The following is a 16560-nucleotide window of genomic DNA, read 5'->3' on the forward strand; positions in this document are numbered from 1 at the left end:
GGGAAATATTGCAGATTTGCTTGCTTTTGTTTGCCAGGGAAGAAATATATTAAAAGTGTTAAAAATAGAATTATCTTTATGGCTAAGGAGAAAGAAATGAGAAAGACAGTCAACTTTTGGGGCGAGTTCACATAGTAGAATGGAATTTTTTGAAGTGGAATTTTTTTGCACAGATATCATTCCAGCATTGAACAAACATTTGCCCTGTCTACTGAATGTAGGATGCTGTGCAAGGCATCGAAAGGAGGCGCTGGTAGGAACACCAACATAATGAATTATGGTCTTTGAAAGGGTCTAGGAAGAAGCCAAGTGAGTTTACTGTAGTGGAAGAGTGCAGAGGATGTGGCGGCAAGAGATTGGTGAAGATTTGGGATCCCTCAGTAAATGGTTTCAGCCTTGTTATCCTAATTATAATGCCTTGGTTATTTGTTTTGTTTTTGTTTTTTGTTTTGAGGCAGGATCCTACTGTGTTTCCCAGGCTGGACCAGAGCTCACCTGTCCTTGCCTCAGCCTTCCAAGTGCTGGGATTACTTTTAAGTTTTTCAAGAATTTGGCAAATTTAGCCGGACGGTGGTGATGCACACCTTTAATCCCAGCACTCGGGAGGCAGAGGCAGGCGGATCTCTGTGAGCTCGAGGCCGGGCTGGACCGACAGCCTCCAAAACAATACAGAGAAACCCTGTCTCGTAAAAACCAAAAAAAAAAAAAAAAAAAAAAAAAGAATTTGGCAAACTAGAACATTACATGTCGTATTTGATTTTTTTTCTTACCAGAGAGCAGTGGGTTTGGTTACCTAAAAGTTTGTCCTTGTTTTCAGTAGATTTTAACTAAATAGCTTGACAGTAGATAGTTTTATTCATAAATAGCTTTTTTTTTGTTTCCTACTGTAATTCTTATTTCAAGAGGAAAAAAACAGTAAGAATTTCCTAAGCATCTTCCATTACTATAGTTTATTTCCAAAATAGGTTCCAACTAAGTGATTGAATGTCATTTCACTTGAAGAAAAAATGCATATTACTGAGCAATCTATATCCATCTTTGGGTACGTGATTTTGGTAGCAGGATAATGTTTTCTACTTTTGTACCTTACTGACGCTATCTGAAATGGTTCTAGTTTATGTATTTTAATTATTTTTGAAGTAGATGAGACATACATTGTTAATAAGACCTTTTCAGGATTACTTGAAAAATAAAAATGTGTTTTTTTATGACACAGAAAGTCATATCAGGTTGATATGTGGCATTCCTTTAATGGTATAATAAATAGGTTCTTTGAACATTAGGGCTGAAAATGACTCCAGCAGAAATACAATCTCAGTTTTGAAAAAAGAAATTGTGTGCTAAGTGGTTGTCTGAAGTCACTCCCAGAGTTAGTGACACAATTGAATCTGGTATCCTGATTTCCAGCTGCTAGTGTAGGGCTCTTTCTGCCCTACCATGCTGTTTAATAGTGAAGAAGGGACTGCCCATAGCCAGTTTTTATAACCAGCTTGGATTTTCTGAAAGACTTCCTGGAATTTGCCTTTCTAATGTTTTCATTCTTAAAGCATTTTGTAATAAGTGCAGGACTCTGAAATGCTTGTTGTGAATTTATGGAGCAGTTACTGCAGCTTACCACTTAGACTTGACAAAACACAGTACTTGGATAGTGCCCGCCCATTTTATAGGTGTAGAAATTACAGGTTAAAAAAGTTAAACATCTTAGTTAAGATTATACCCGTGAATAAATGGAGGAGCAGGCTCTGGTTTCAAAGCTTATTTTAGTATTAGTAACTACTAATTACAAGGAAAGGTCTTTGTAACATTCTCAACCTTTTATCCCAACACCAGTGAGGCAGAGGCAGGTGGATCTGTGCTATTTTGAGGCCAGCCTGGTCTGCAGAGTGAGTTCTAGGACAGCCAGAGCTACATACAAACAAACAAAAAAATTAATCTCTTTGAGACCCTCTTTCAAAACCATCTTCTGTCTCACTGCTGTAGTTTCAAGTAATATAACTGCCTCTTCCTGCATTCAAGAAATAGTCACACAGCCGGGCGTTGGTGGTGCACGCCTTTAATCCCAGTACTTGGGAGGCAGAGGCAGGCGGATCTCTGAGTTCAAGGCCAGCCTGGTCTACAGAACAAGTTCCAGGACAGTCTCCAAAACAATACAGAGAAACCCTGTCTTGAAAAACCAAAAAAAGAAAGAAAGAAAAAAAAAGAAACAGTCTTTGAATAGGTTTCTTTACCTTTGTACCTGTGTTCTTCCCCTCTCTTCCTTTCTCCCTCCCCAACTCCTTCCTTTCTTCACTTTGACTCTGTTCATGATGCCCAGGCTAGCCTTGAACTCTTGAACTCGCATGATCCTCCTGCTTTTACATTCTGAGTACCTGGGATTTCATGTCTTATTGCTTTACTTTGCATTTGTTTACAGGGTCTTGCTGGCTGTGAAGTTATCTGTGAATCCCAGTCTGGCCTCAAATTCAATGACCCTCCTTTCTCACCCTCCTGAGTGACAGTATGGGCTTGCTACAATATCTAGCTACTTTTCCATGTTTAGGATGTTTGAGAATTAAGACAAACCATGGTGTTTTTTATGTGTTCAGCAGACTTTGTTCTGTTGTTTCCTTTCACTGTTTTCCAGTATTGCCTATAGGAGAAAGATAATCTCCACTTGCAGTTTTAGTGAGATTGATCTCCTGAGTGGTGGAGATGTTTAGTTCCTTATTTAAGTAATACTTCAACCTCCTGAGTAAGGCATTTCCATAACCCTCTGTTAGATAGCTGGCACATCCATAATGGTTTTTACTGTCTTTGATCTTAGTAAAAATTCAAGACAAGTGGTGGTGGTGGTGATGCGTACCAGTGCTTGAGAGGGGGGTGCAGACAGAGGTCTAGGCCAACATGGTCTATATAGTGAGTTCTAGGACAGCCAGGGTTACAAAGAGAAATCCTGTCTTGGGAAACAAAACAAAAAACCCAGAAGTGGACCAGGGAGATCTCGACTCAATAGCAGGTAAAAATAAAGCAAAGGACTTGCTATATAAGCCTATCAACCTGAATTTGATCCCCAGAATCCATGTTGGAAAGCCAGATTTTGTGGTGTGTGTCTGTAACCCCAACATCACTATTGCAAAATGAGAAACAAAGACAAGAGAATCACTCCAAAGCTGGGCCAAGCTAACTTGGAACACATAGTCCAGCAGATACAAGAGAGATCCTTCCTCCCCTCAGTAATGTATAATGAAAGAACCAATTCTTAACCATTGTTTTGACCTGCATGCATTTTTATATTGCCACTGTAGTATCTGCTTGTACACACACACACACACACACACACACACACACACACACACACACACACACACACACACACACACACACACACTATCAACCAGTCAGTACATACATGCATATCCACCCTGGCATGGTGGCTTGATCTTGGAATCCCAACATTTGGAAGGCAGAATCAAGCAGATAGATCTCTGTGAGTTCAAGGCCAGGTAGAACTGCCAAAGTTGACTAATTAAAAGTTAAATATTCGCCGGGCGGTGGTGGCGCACACCTTTAATCCCAGCACTCAGGAGGCAGAGGCAGGCGGATCTCTGTGAGTTCGAGGCTGGGCTGGACCGATAGCCTCCAAAACAATACAGAGAAACCCTGTCTCGAAAAACCAAAAAAAAAAAAAGTTAAATATTCGCCGGGCGGTGGTGGCGCACGCCTTTAATCCCAGCACTCGGGAGGCAGAGGCAGGCGATCTCTGTAAGTTCGAGGCCAGGCTGGACCAATAGCCTCAAACAATACAGAGGAATACTGTCTCGTAAAAACCAAAAAAAAAAAAAAAAAAAAAAAGGTTAAATGTTCGATGGGCGATGGTGGCACGCGCCTTTAATCCCAGCATTCGAGAGGCAGAGTCTGGTGGATCTCTGAGTTCAAGGCCAGCCTGGTCTACAGAACCAGTTCCAGGACATCCTCGAAAGCAATACAGAGAAACCCTGTCTCAAAAAAAAGTAAAAAAAAAAAAAAAAAAGAGTACTTATTGCTCTTCCAAAGGACCAGATTCAATTCCTGGCAGTTCACAGATGTGTGTAATTCCAGTTCCATGGGATTCAACACCCTCACTTAGACATATATGCAGACAAAACACCAATACACATAAAATAAAAATAATTTTAAAAAATTTAAGCATTCTAGCTGGGCAGTGGTGGTACACACCTTTAATCCCAGTGCTCTGGAGGCAGAGGCAGGCACATCTCTTGAGTTGGAGGCCAGCCTGGTCTTTAAAGCAAGTTCCAGGTCAGCCAAGGCTATTAAACCCTACCCCCCCCAAAAAAAAGGTTTATTTTACTGTATGTGTATAGATGTTTTGCCTGTATGCATGTTTGTGAACCACATTTGTGACTGTTAGACCCCCTGGAACAGGTTTGGTGATGGTTTGGTGTTTGGGTGACTGTCCAGCAGATAGTTGTGAGCCATCGTGATTGTTAGGAATTGAACCTGGTCCCTCTACAGGAGCAAAAAGTACTTTTAACCACTGAGCATCTCTCCAGCCTCTTTCTCTGAATTTTTGAGACAGGGTCTTACACTGAACCCAGGGCCCATTGATTAGATTAAACTGGCTAAGCCAGCAAGCCTATGGTCTGCCATTCCCATGGTTGGGATTATAGGATGTCCACTACACTGGGCTTTTCATGTGTCCACTGGGATTGATCTTAGGTCCTCATACTTGAGCAACAAGTGCTTTTCAGACTCAGCCCCAGCCCTAGGAGAATCATTTTAACTTGGGGACACAGTTGCTCTACCACTGAACTGCACGTCAAGCAAACAAACTCCAGTCACCAGGCTTGTATGCTAAGTCCTTTCCTGATGGGCCATTTGCCAGCCTTTCCTTTTTGCTTTTCTTTTTCAAGGCTGAGACTGACCTTGAGCTTTCAGTCCTGCTGCAGCCTCTGGTGTGGCTGGAGTTACTGATGTGTACTCCCACACCTGGCCTTGCTGTTCTGTCTTGGGAAGGAGGTAGTCACAAAGCAATGGTAGGACCCTAAAACTGAGCTGAATTTCTGGATCAAAAAATTTTTAAGTTATTTATTATGTATACAGCATTTGCATGTATTCCTGCACACCAGAAGAGGGCACCAGATCTCATTAAAGATGGTTGTAAACCACCACGTGGTTGCTGGGAGTTGAACTCAGGACCTCTGGAAGAGTAGCCAGTGCTCTGAACCTCTGAACCATCTCTCCAGCCCCCTGGGTTGAAATTTTACTGGCTTTTTAAACTACTGGTTATAAGGTATAGTTATTCACTAGAGTATTGAAAAGATAGGCATACTGAGAGGATTGAATGAGATACTGGCACCTAATTGATAATTCAACAGATGTTACTTTTCACTGTCAATGGAAATTACCTGCAGCTCAATTCTATCAATTAACATTTACCAAGTATCTATTATGGGCAGGCAGGGACTCAAATCCATAAAATTTTGGATTGGGAGTAGTAGTAATTTACTCTAATGTCAACTATTTTGTTGTTGTTGTTGTTGGGTGTGTTTTTTTCCTCAGTTAGATCAGGCTGGCCTGGAACTGAGCATTTCAAAATCAAGCAGTACCTTGCGCTTGACCACTTAGGTCCTAGTACTAACTATTTACACTTAGACTATGTGTCTGAGACTGTAGGGGACTACTTAGGAGAAGAAAGTATGTCTTGAGACTGCCTCCATGGCTGAATAATACAGCATAACACCAATCCTTACATGGTTTTATTTCTCAAGCTATTCTACAGTTTATGACATTTACCATCATGACGTTTACAGAGGGCAAGAAAGCATTGTCTTTATTCTGTGCATCATTGCTGTGAAGAGACACAATGAGCATGGCAACTCTTATAAAGGAAAACACTGGGGGCTGGCTTACAGTTCAGAGGTATAGTCTATTATCATTATGGCGGGACATAGAGGCAGATAGGCAGGCAGACATGGCACTAGAAGAGCTGAGAGTTCTATAACTGAATATGCAGACAGCAGGAAAAGAATAAATCACACATCCTCCAACAAGGCCACACCTCTTAAGAGTCCCACTCCCTATGAACCTATGGGGGTCATTTCCTTTCAAACCAACATAAGCATCAAGTGTCAGAATTAGTGTAGTATTTAATATGCATGAAATGATGGGATTAAAGGACTCCAATGTAAGTTGCCATAGCTTCCCACAGTTATCCATGAAACTTTCAGACCTTTGATCACAAAAGCCTAATGGCAAGGGGTGGTTAAATGTTTTTGGAATAAATCATAAAATGTTCTTTAAACATATTTATACCCAGTTGTCCCAAATGTGCAATAAATCTTGGATCACTCATACTACTCTGGTATTATTCATACTGTATATGATATAGAAAGTCTACTGGCTACTAATAAGCTTGAACTTAATTTTTCTAGATTCAGAGTCCATTTGTTGGTTCATGGTTACACAAGCACTGGGGTTTACTTTCCTGAATCCTGCATTGTTTAGATCTGCTCCTGAAAGCAGCTAGAGAGCATTCTAAGGAATGAAGTTAAGGCTTCAAGTTTTCCAGTAATATCTCCATTTTCAGAAACACACCTTTTTGTTTTATTTTTCAAGGCAGGGTTCCTCTGTGCAGCCCTGGATGTTCTAGAACTTGCTCTATGGACCAGGCTGGCCTCAAATCAGAAACACACTTTTATGAAGTATTTTCAAATGGACTGATTCTGTCTGGGGAGTAACTGAGTCAGTTTGCTTTGTTGCCCCAAGTTCAGCCCTCCAGAAACCACATAAAAATGCCGGGCATGGTGAGATGTGCAGCCCCAGCTCTGGGGAGGTGTTGACAGGAAGAGCCTTGGGGCTCACTAGATAGCTCCAAGCCAATGAGACACCACCTCAAAGGAGGTGGATGACATTCCTGAGAATGACACCTGAGGTTTTCCTCCAACTTTTACACTCACCCTGTGCATACCTGTGTGTCTACTCACATACATCTAGAAACGTACTTGCATTTACTTGAAAGATGAAATAATTCTATGTGGGGGAAGTTGTTGTACATATAACAGTTGTGTCCCAAATTAAAATGATTCTCCTGGAGCTGAGTCTAAAAGCACCTGCTGCTCAAGTATGAGGACCCAAGATCAACCCCAGTGGACACATGAAAAGCCCAGTGTAGTCCATCCTGTAATCCCAACCATGGGAATGGCAGAGAATGGGCTTGCTGGTTTAGCCAGTCTAGTCTAATCAGTGGGCCCCGGGTTCAGTGACAGACCCTGTTGCTCTTGCACAGGGCCCAGGTTCAATTCCCAGCAGCCAGCCACATGGTGACTATAACCCTTGTTCCAGGGGAATCCCACAGTCAGGCATGTGCTGCACATGCATGCATGCTGGCAAAACATTCATACACATAAGCACCTAGCAAGCACTAGGTCTTGGGTTTGATCTCTAGTGCTGACAGACAACAATAGTTGTAGTCATAGTGATAGTAAACTTGACTACCCTTTATCAGGGACAGGAACTTTTGATGGCATTAAAGGTAGGGTGTTTGTTTTTCCCAAGCACAATCTCCTGTAACCCAGGCTAGCTTTAGATTTGCTTATTAACTGAACTGATCCTCCTGCTTCTATCTCCCAAATTCTGGGATTAGAGGCATGTGCTACCACATGCATTTTACTGTATTCATTCTGTATTTGTTAATGCATTCTGGGCAATAGTTTTAAAGATGCGATTTGTAGGTTACAATTTCACTATTAATGTTGTATGTCGTATGACTTTAAGTCCTTTGGTGTTTCCACATCTTGAAAAATCTTTAGCAGTATCATTTGTACTGTTCAGGGATAAAGATCTCTTGATCAGACTTGCATATTTGGGTAACAGCATATAAATTTCTCCTATAGCTCTACAGGGATGCCATAGAACTGTTGCTTGATCTTAGAAATCTAAGAAGAATGACTTCATCAGAATCACTTTAAAAAAAAAAGCCAGATAGTGGTAGCACTGGGAGACAGAGACAGACAGATCTCTGTGAGTTCCAGGCCAGCCTGGTCTACAGAGTGAGTTCCAGGACAGACTTGAAACTACAGAGAAACCCTGTCTTGGAAAACCAAAAATAAATAACAAGCAAATACATAATAATTTTGGTCAGGCGTGGTAGCACACACCTTTTTTCTTTTTAAGTTTACATATTGATCACAGCTTTCTTTCACCCCCTCTTCCCATTGCCATCCCCCCATCCACTCCTCTACTTCTGCCCAGAACGGGGCAGGCCTCCCATGGGTGTCAGCAAAGCGTGACATGTCAAGTTGAGGTAGGACTAAGCTCCTCCTTTTGTACTAAGGCTCCCTAGCTGTTGGTTCAGAGTTTGTGAAATCCTATGAGCCCATGGGTAGCACACACCTTTAATCCCAGCACTTGGGAGACAGAGGCCAACTGGGTCTATAGAGTGAATTCCATGACAGTCTGTCTTGCAACAAACAAAATAATAGTTTTTCTTTTTTTTTCCGGTTTTTACAAGACAGGGTTTCTCTATTGTTTTGGAGGCTATCGGTCCAGCCCGGCCCTGAACTCACAGAGATTGCCTGCCTCTGCCTCCCGAGTGCTGGGATTAAAGGCGTGTGCCACCACCACCTGGCACAAAATAATAATTTTGAGACATGGTTTCTCCATGTAGCTCTGTCTGTACCAGAACTACAGAACTAGTGATGTAGACAAGGGTGGACTTGAACCCAGAGATCCTGAGTGCTGGGATCACATTGGGCAAAAGTCACCATTTCTGAATATGTTTATGTATTCCAGAGGCTTCACATGATTGCCATTTATCTTGTTTTGTTTTATTCAAATTAGAAACAAGCTTGCTTTACATGTCAATCCCAGCTCCCTCCCCCCACCCCCCCAACTCCACCAACCCCCATCCCCACCCCCTCCTCCGCTCTGATTCCCAGAGATATTTCCCCTCCATGGCGGATATGCAAAGTCTGTCATATCATCCGGGTCAGGGCCTAGGCCCTCCCCGGTGTATTCAGGCTGAGAGAGCATCCCTCCATGTGGAAGCCATTTTTCTTAGTATCAAATTACTTGGGGGATTTGATAACATTGCAGTCTCAGCTTTCTTGGGTTGGAGGATTATCAGAAGAGAAGTAAAGAAGAGGCATAGTGAATAAATACATTTGTTCTAGATTTTGTGTTATATTTATAATATCTGTGGAGTAAAGATTTGGAAAGTAGGGCTAACATTTTTAATACATTTCCACATGGAAGTTGACTGCTGTCTGTAGAGTTTTTAAATTACCATTTTGTGTAAATGTAGGTGTGAATATGCTGTGATACACTTGTGGAGGCCAGAGGACTGCTTTGTGGAATTGGGTTTCTCCTCCCATCTTTATTGAGCTCAAGGGATTGAACTCAGTTGCCAGGTTTGAGTAGTGAGCTCTTTGCCTGCTGAACCACCTTGCTGGTGCCTGGATTTTTTTTTTTTTTTTAGTTGTCTGCAATTGGTATAGTTTTTAAAAGTAGGCTAAACAGACATCTGATTTAAAAACCCAAGTTAGCTGGGCGTTGGTGGCGCACGCCTTTAATCCTAGCGCTGGGAAGGCAGAGGCAGGCGGATCTCTGTGAGTTCGAGGCCAGCCTAGTCTACAGAGTGAGTTCCCGGGCAGCCTCCAAAACAATACAAAGAAACTGTGTCTCAAAAAAAAAAAAAAAAAAAAAAAAAAAGAATAGAAAAGAAAACCCAAGTTAGCTATCATTGTTCTGAGTTTCTGGGGTTTGTGATATGTTTATTGAACTTCTACTCTTACTTTATTGTATGTTAAAAAATAAGATAGAGCTTAATTTCTAATAGAACTTACTTTTCTTAACCAGTGCCTGTGGAGTCCTCTCAAGAACAGTCATTGTGTGAAGGTAATTTTTTAATGTCTAACCAAGAAAACATTACATTGTCTATGCTATGTAAAGTTACTGTTTTATGAATATGTATTGTGTTTCAATTTTTTATAGGTTCAAATTCAGCTGTTAGCATGGAACTTTCAGAACCTGTAGGTAAGAATTTCTGACTATTAATATAGTAATAGGAAACTGCAGATTTAAAGTGCAGATGTACATGTTTTGATGACTGAAATGTCTATGTTTATGCTTTGTTGATATTAGAATTTTAACAGACTAGACGAAGTAGTGACTGCAGGTGGAATGGAGCAGAGGAATGCTAGCTAATTTACCACAGTGCTTGTTCCTTTGACTTTGTTTCTTGAGACTGAATCTGTAGCCTTGAACGACTTGTTCTATTGCCTCTACTTTCAGAGTGCTGGGGTTACAGGCATATTCCATCATGCCTAGCCTAACAATAAAAATTTCCATCCTTTTAAAAATAACTTTATTACTCTTAAATTTTTCCTATTTCCAAGGTGACTATTAAAATTAATGCCGAAAGTTATTATTTCCTTAGAAAATTTATCTCCTAAATTCTTTCACCCTCATTCTGGTTTTTTGTTTTATTTTTTGGGGGTTTTTGAGACAGAGTTTCTCTGTGGAATTCACAGAGATCTACTTGCCTCTGCCTCCCAAGTGCTGGGATTAAATGTATTCACCACCACTGCCCAGCTCGTTCTGGTTTTTATACTTCCCTTTCTCCCCTCCACTGTCTGGACTTTTTTTTTTTTTTTTTTTTTGGTTTTGGTTTTTTCGAGACAGGGTTTCTCTGTGGCATTGGAGGCTGTCCTGGAACTCACTCTGTAGACCAGGCTGGCCTCGAACTCACAGAGATCCGCCTGCCTCTGCCTCCCGAGTGCTGGGATTAAAGGCGTGCGCCACCACCGCCCGGCTCACTGTCAGGACATCTTAATACTGAAATAGGTGGTGCTGGAAATAGTGGCTCTCTTGCATACATGTAGTCTGCCCTTGGAAAATGACACCATGCTTGTGTAGCTGTGTGTTATGGAATAGGCTCTGACTCTCTGCTATCAGCAATGAGGCCCGTGTCATGGCTGTCAGAAGAGAAACCCAAGTACTTGTGTTTGCTGCTTTAAAAGACTGTTTAAAGTACAAACAGGTCTTTTTCAAGATACTAAATTAAAATATCTTTCTTCAGTAGAAAATGGAGAGACAGAAATGTCCCCAGAAGAATCATGGGAGCACAAAGAAGAAATAAGTGAAGCAGAGCCAGAGGGTGGTTCCTCAGGAGATGGAAGGCCACCAGAGGAAAATACCCAAGAAATGATGGAGGAGGAAGAAGAAATACCAAAACCTAAGTCGGTGGTGGCACCGCCAGGTGCTCCTAAGAAAGAACATGTAAATGTAGTATTCATTGGGCATGTTGGTAAGTTGTCCTCATAGATGTCATAAACAATAACCAGAGTTATTGGAGACATCAAAGTGTAGAGCATCTTGTTTAGTGCCTTGGAGTTGTTGAGTAAAACTGAATCAGAATCTTGAAGTATCTAAAATGCTCTGTACACATGTACACACTGAGAGTCGGCTGCAGGGTCACATATAAAGTGCTTTCATTGCTTGCTTGTTTCGAGACAGGGCTTCTTGATGCAGCACTGGCTGTTGGAACTCTTTTTGTAGATCAGGCTGGCCACAAACTCAGTGAGTTCCAGGACAGCCAGAGTTACACAGAGAAACCATGTCTCAAAAAGCAAAACAAAGCAATAAAATTATGCCTTCTTTATCAGGAAAGTATTTCTCAGTCATCATTGCCCTGTGGGGAATCTTAGCCTTATTCATTATATATGGGAGAGGGTCCCTAGAATTTAATCCTGAAATTCCCAATACAGTTCATTTGCTTTTGTGAGACTTGATTGTACATGCTAAAAAAAAAATCCTTGTAGTTATATTGTATATACTGGTTGTTTTTAACCTATGTTTCCATATTTTTATTGTTCCTTTTAGATGCGGGAAAGTCAACCATTGGAGGACAAATAATGTAAGTCTCTTTTATCTAATGGTAGAGTTAATCTGATTGGATAAATTTCATGCATTATAAGTGTTCGTGTTGCCATACAAGGAAGATAAAAATTAGTCACCACCTCAAGTTAGAAACTTTAGCAATAAATCACCTGTAGGGAAGGCAGTGGTGAAGTAATTGTTGTGGTGTGATCATTAGTTTTTAGATACTGTCAGACTCATGGAACACTGTGTTTCTGAAAGCTAGCTTTAAGAAACAGCATGGGCTGGGTGGTGGTGGTGCACACCTTTAATCCTGGCAGAGGCAGGTGGATCTCTGTGAGTTTGAAGCCAGTCTGGTCTACAGAGCTAGTTTCAGGAGAGCTGGGGCTGTTACTCAGAGAAACCCTGTCTCGGAAAACCAAAATAAATAAGAAACAAAACATGATATTTATATGTACTTGTGTGTGGATGTTGGTGGTAGTGGTATCTATACATGAGATATTCAGCACATTAATTTTAAGTGGGGTTTGTGTCACTTGATTTTGCCCTACAGTGAGCTAATAGAAGTATTCTGAGTGTTTAAGGGAGGTTAGGCTAAGCAATGGTATTAGATTTTTGATGAATATGCATCCCAGGATGGTCTAAAACTCAAGTCTAGGATGACTCAGAATTCCTGATCCTTCTCCTCTACTTTCATAATGCCCCATAAAATTGTTTTTTTGGGGGGGGGTAGTGTCTTAACTGGATGGTCTTTAACTTGTCTTCCTGCCTTTGCCTCCCAAGTGTAGGGATTAAACACCACAGTGTCTGACCGAAAGGTATTTTTGACTGGTGATGGAGCAAGAGAGAGCCATGGCAGGTTGAGGTGTATCTATAATTTTCTTGGAGTAATGAAAGCTAGCTTTCTGGTTCTGTTTTTTAAGATGTATTTTTATTTTATATGCATTGGTGTTTACATAATATATATGTGTACCCTGTGCATGCCTCATGTCTTCAGAGGCCAGAAGAGGCAGTCCCATCAACCAGGCAATGGTGGTGTATGCTTTTAATCCCAGGCAGAGACAGGCAGGTCTCTGTGAGTTCAAGTCTGCCCTAGTCTACAGATTGAGTTCCACGACAGCCTGGGCTGTTACACAGAGAAACACTGTCTCAAAAAAACAAAGAAGAGAGTCATATCACCTGGAGCTAGTTACACATGGTTATAAGCCACCATGTGGGTACCTGGAAATAAACCTGGGTCCTCTTCAAGAATAACAAGCATTCTTAACCACTGAGCTGTCCCTCGCCTACTGTTTTCATTTGCTGCTGGTGCTGGTCTAGGATCTGAGAATACTAAACAAGAGCTCTGTCACTGGGCTACAGTCCCAAACCAAAAGTTTGATTTTGACTCATGAACAAACTGTTCTTTCGTGCCTGAAATTTATGTGGATTTAATCAAAGGCAATAGTCTAATCATCATTCAAGGATTTTTTTTTTAAATCAAAGAGGGGAAGAGGTGATGTGAGAGTGTGTATATGCTGAATAGCTCACTAGTAATGTCTGCTTGTTTTTATTCAATCCAAATAAAATTACCTACATAATCACCTACAATATGCTGTTCTTCACAGTCTGTCTGAATGTGTGCCTGTGTGTTGATCTGCATGTATGTTTGCTTACATGCAGAGACCTAAGATTGAGGGTCTTATTCATTGAGACAGGGTCTCAGTCACACCCAGAGCTCCCTGATTTGGCTAATTTCACTGTTTATCTTACTCTGGGATTCTGTTTCTGCCTGTGAGACTGGACTAACAGGCAGGGCAGACCTGCCTCTCCCACTTGACATTCATGTGGGTTCTGGGGATCTGAACCCCAGTTCTCATGTTTGTGTGACAAGTGCTATAACCATCGAGCTATTACCCCACCCCCAATTTTTACCATTTGATACAAACTACCTACTTGCAAAGACATTGAATGACTTCTAGTAATTTATTGTGGTAATGATAATTTTGTAAAAAAAATTGCGTGTGTGCATGTGTGCGTACGTGTGGGTGTGTGTTGGGGGTAGCACATGCATGCCATAGTGTAAGTATGCAGGACAAAGGAAGTCCTCAGTCTTTACCTTTCTCCTTGTTTGAGATAGCGTCTCTTGTTGGTTGCTGTGGATGTTAGGCTGGCTAGCATAATTCCCAGCTTCCCGCTCCCTCTAAAAGGATGAAGATTACATACATTTGTGCTACTTGTCTGGGGTCCAGAGATCTGAAGGCTTGTGCAATAAATTACCTACTGAACTACCTTCCCAATTTGATACATCTTTGTAATTAATTAACAGGTCCTAAAATTGTGATTTCTTCTCAAAATATGGACCTTTCCAAACTTGATTATCGGGGGAGCTAAGGACATGCTGTTGTGTAATCCTTAGTGGTAATCCTTCTGTTGTTACTCCTGAAACTATCCTTAAAACAAACATCTTTAGCTAGCTAATGAGGTTCTGTGGTTGTAGGTATTAAACCTATTTGATGGTATTATAGACAGTTTGTTTTTTGTTGATGGGTTGTAGTTAGGGTGGCCTTCTCACTTTTGTTTTTACATTCAGACTGGGAAGAACATCATACTGTAGGTGATTATGTAGGTAATTTGATTGGATTGAATAAAAACGAGCAGACATTACTAGTAAGCTATTCAGAAATAGTTTCACATTGACAAAAATGATCTCACTTTGAGAAGTCATTTGACAAAGAGGATATATATTTACTGATCTTTAATATGTACTAAAGAATCTTTAATATGAAAATGTTTTGTCTTACATGTTCACATACATGTGAGTACATATGTGTTGGTCTTACAGAAAGCAGAAACAATAGAGTTCTCATAGTCCTTTCATTCAGTTTAACTTAATGTTAAATTATACATAAACTATGATACAGTGATCAAAATTGGAAAACTAGGGCTGAAGATATAAGTCAGTGTCAAGAGCCCTAACTTACCAACCATACATAAGGTCTTGGGTTGAGTTCTCAGCACTGTTTGCAAAAGAAAAAAGAAAAAGCCAGGCAATGGTGGCACATGCCTTTAGTGCCAGCACTCAAGCAGAGGCAGGTGGATGTCTTGGTTCATTAGTTGGTCAGTTTTCTTTCTTTTTTATATATATATATCTATAAAAACAAAATATTTGTATTTGTGTGTATGTGTTCATGTGCCTCCTTGTATTATATATGTATTATGCATGTGCATGTACCTGAGCAGGCTAAGAGATAGTGCTAGATCTCCTGGAATTGTACTTACAGGCAGTTATGAGCTCCCTTGTGGGTGCTGGCAACCAAATGTGGGTCCTCTGTAAGAGCAGCAGGTGCTCTTAACTACTGAGCCATCTCTCCAGCCCCCTTCCATTTTTAAACATGTATGTGTGTGGGAGTGCCCCAGGAGACCAGAGAAGACTGTTGGCTCTCCTGGAGTTGGCAATATGGGTGATTGTGAGCTGCCTGGACTCAATCCCTGGGACCCTCATGGTGGAAGAGGAAGACTGGCCGCTGCAAACTGTCCTCTGACTTGCACATAATAAAATGGATGTAATTCTTTTTTAAATAGGTGTTTTCTGTCGTTCAGGTTACTTTGAAGTACTTGAGTAATTAAAGTGTGTACTTTTTTGTCTTTAACTGTTTTCAGGTATTTGACTGGAATGGTCGACAAAAGGACACTTGAGAAATATGAACGAGAAGCTAAAGAAAAAAACAGAGAAACTTGGTATAGTAAACTTTTATGATACTATAAGTTACTTTTTTTTTTAAAGACTTATTTATTTATCATGTATACAGTGTTCTGCCTGCATCCACGCCTGCATGCCGGAAGAGGGCATCAGATCTCATTGCAGAGAGTTGTGAGCCACCATGTGGTTGCTGGGAATTGAACTCAGGACCTATGGAAGAGCAGCCAGTGCTCTTAACCTCTGAGCCATCTCTCCAGCCCTATAGGTTACTTTTTAAAAGAAATTATTTTTATTTTATGTGCATTAGTATTCTGCCTACACATATTGTCTGTGTGAGGGTGTTGAGTCCCTTGGAACTGGAGTTATAGACAGTTGTGAACTGCCATGTAGGTGCTAGGAATTGAACCCTGATCCACTGGAAGAGAAGTCAGTGCTCTTAACCACTGAACCATCTCTCCAGCTTCCTATAAGTTACTTTTCAGGAAACACGATAACCTTAATATTTTTGTAGTCTATTCAAATATATATTTTCAGCCAGACCCAGTACTACATGCCTATCAACCTAGTACTCTGGATGCTTGAAGCCAGGAGTTTGAGGCCAGCCTGGGCAACATAGTAAGGCCCTGTCTCAAAATGACTTAAAATTTTTTTTTTGCTATCTAAAATACTGTATGCTAAAGGCAAAGATTTCTTTTTCTCACATCATACATAGAGACCTGCTCCTGATGACTTCCTGACTTACACAGAAGAAATTTGGGAGTCATCTAAACATCCTGTAGCAAGAGTTACTTAATAAATTTTAAGCCATCCATTTAATTGAGCAATTGTGTAACCATTCAAAGATTATATTTATATTGCCAGGCATTGGTGGTACCTACCTTTAATCTTAGCACTCAGAGGCAGAGGCAGAGGCAGGTGGACAGAGGCCATCCTAGTCAACAGAGTGAGTTCCAGGACAGCCAGGACCACACAGAGAAACTCTTGTCTCGAAAAATCAAAGGGAGGAAAAAAAGATTATATTC

The 16560-nt window shown here is 40.9% G+C and overlaps 1 protein-coding gene across 2 annotated transcripts in view; it reads left to right on the plus strand.

The window, feature by feature from the left end:
* The window catches only part of Gspt1 (G1 to S phase transition 1), a 41013-nt gene that overhangs the window by 4864 nt on the left and 19589 nt on the right, over positions 1 to 16560 (plus strand). Inside the window, exons 2-6 of one of the 2 annotated variants that reach the window (XM_040748083.1) lie at positions 9835 to 9873; positions 9970 to 10011; positions 11060 to 11284; positions 11860 to 11893; positions 15499 to 15576. In XM_040748083.1, coding sequence (XP_040604017.1) covers positions 9835 to 9873; positions 9970 to 10011; positions 11060 to 11284; positions 11860 to 11893; positions 15499 to 15576 — 418 coding nt within the window. Of the gene's footprint in view, positions 1 to 9834; positions 9874 to 9969; positions 10012 to 11056; positions 11285 to 11859; positions 11894 to 15498; positions 15577 to 16560 lie in introns of both variants that reach the window. The other variant, XM_040748082.1, reaches the window with a different exon arrangement.

The sequence above is a fragment of the Mesocricetus auratus genome, unplaced genomic scaffold (assembly GCF_017639785.1).
Source record: "Mesocricetus auratus isolate SY011 unplaced genomic scaffold, BCM_Maur_2.0 Super-Scaffold_100007, whole genome shotgun sequence".
Classification (NCBI taxonomy): Eukaryota; Metazoa; Chordata; class Mammalia; order Rodentia; family Cricetidae; genus Mesocricetus; species Mesocricetus auratus.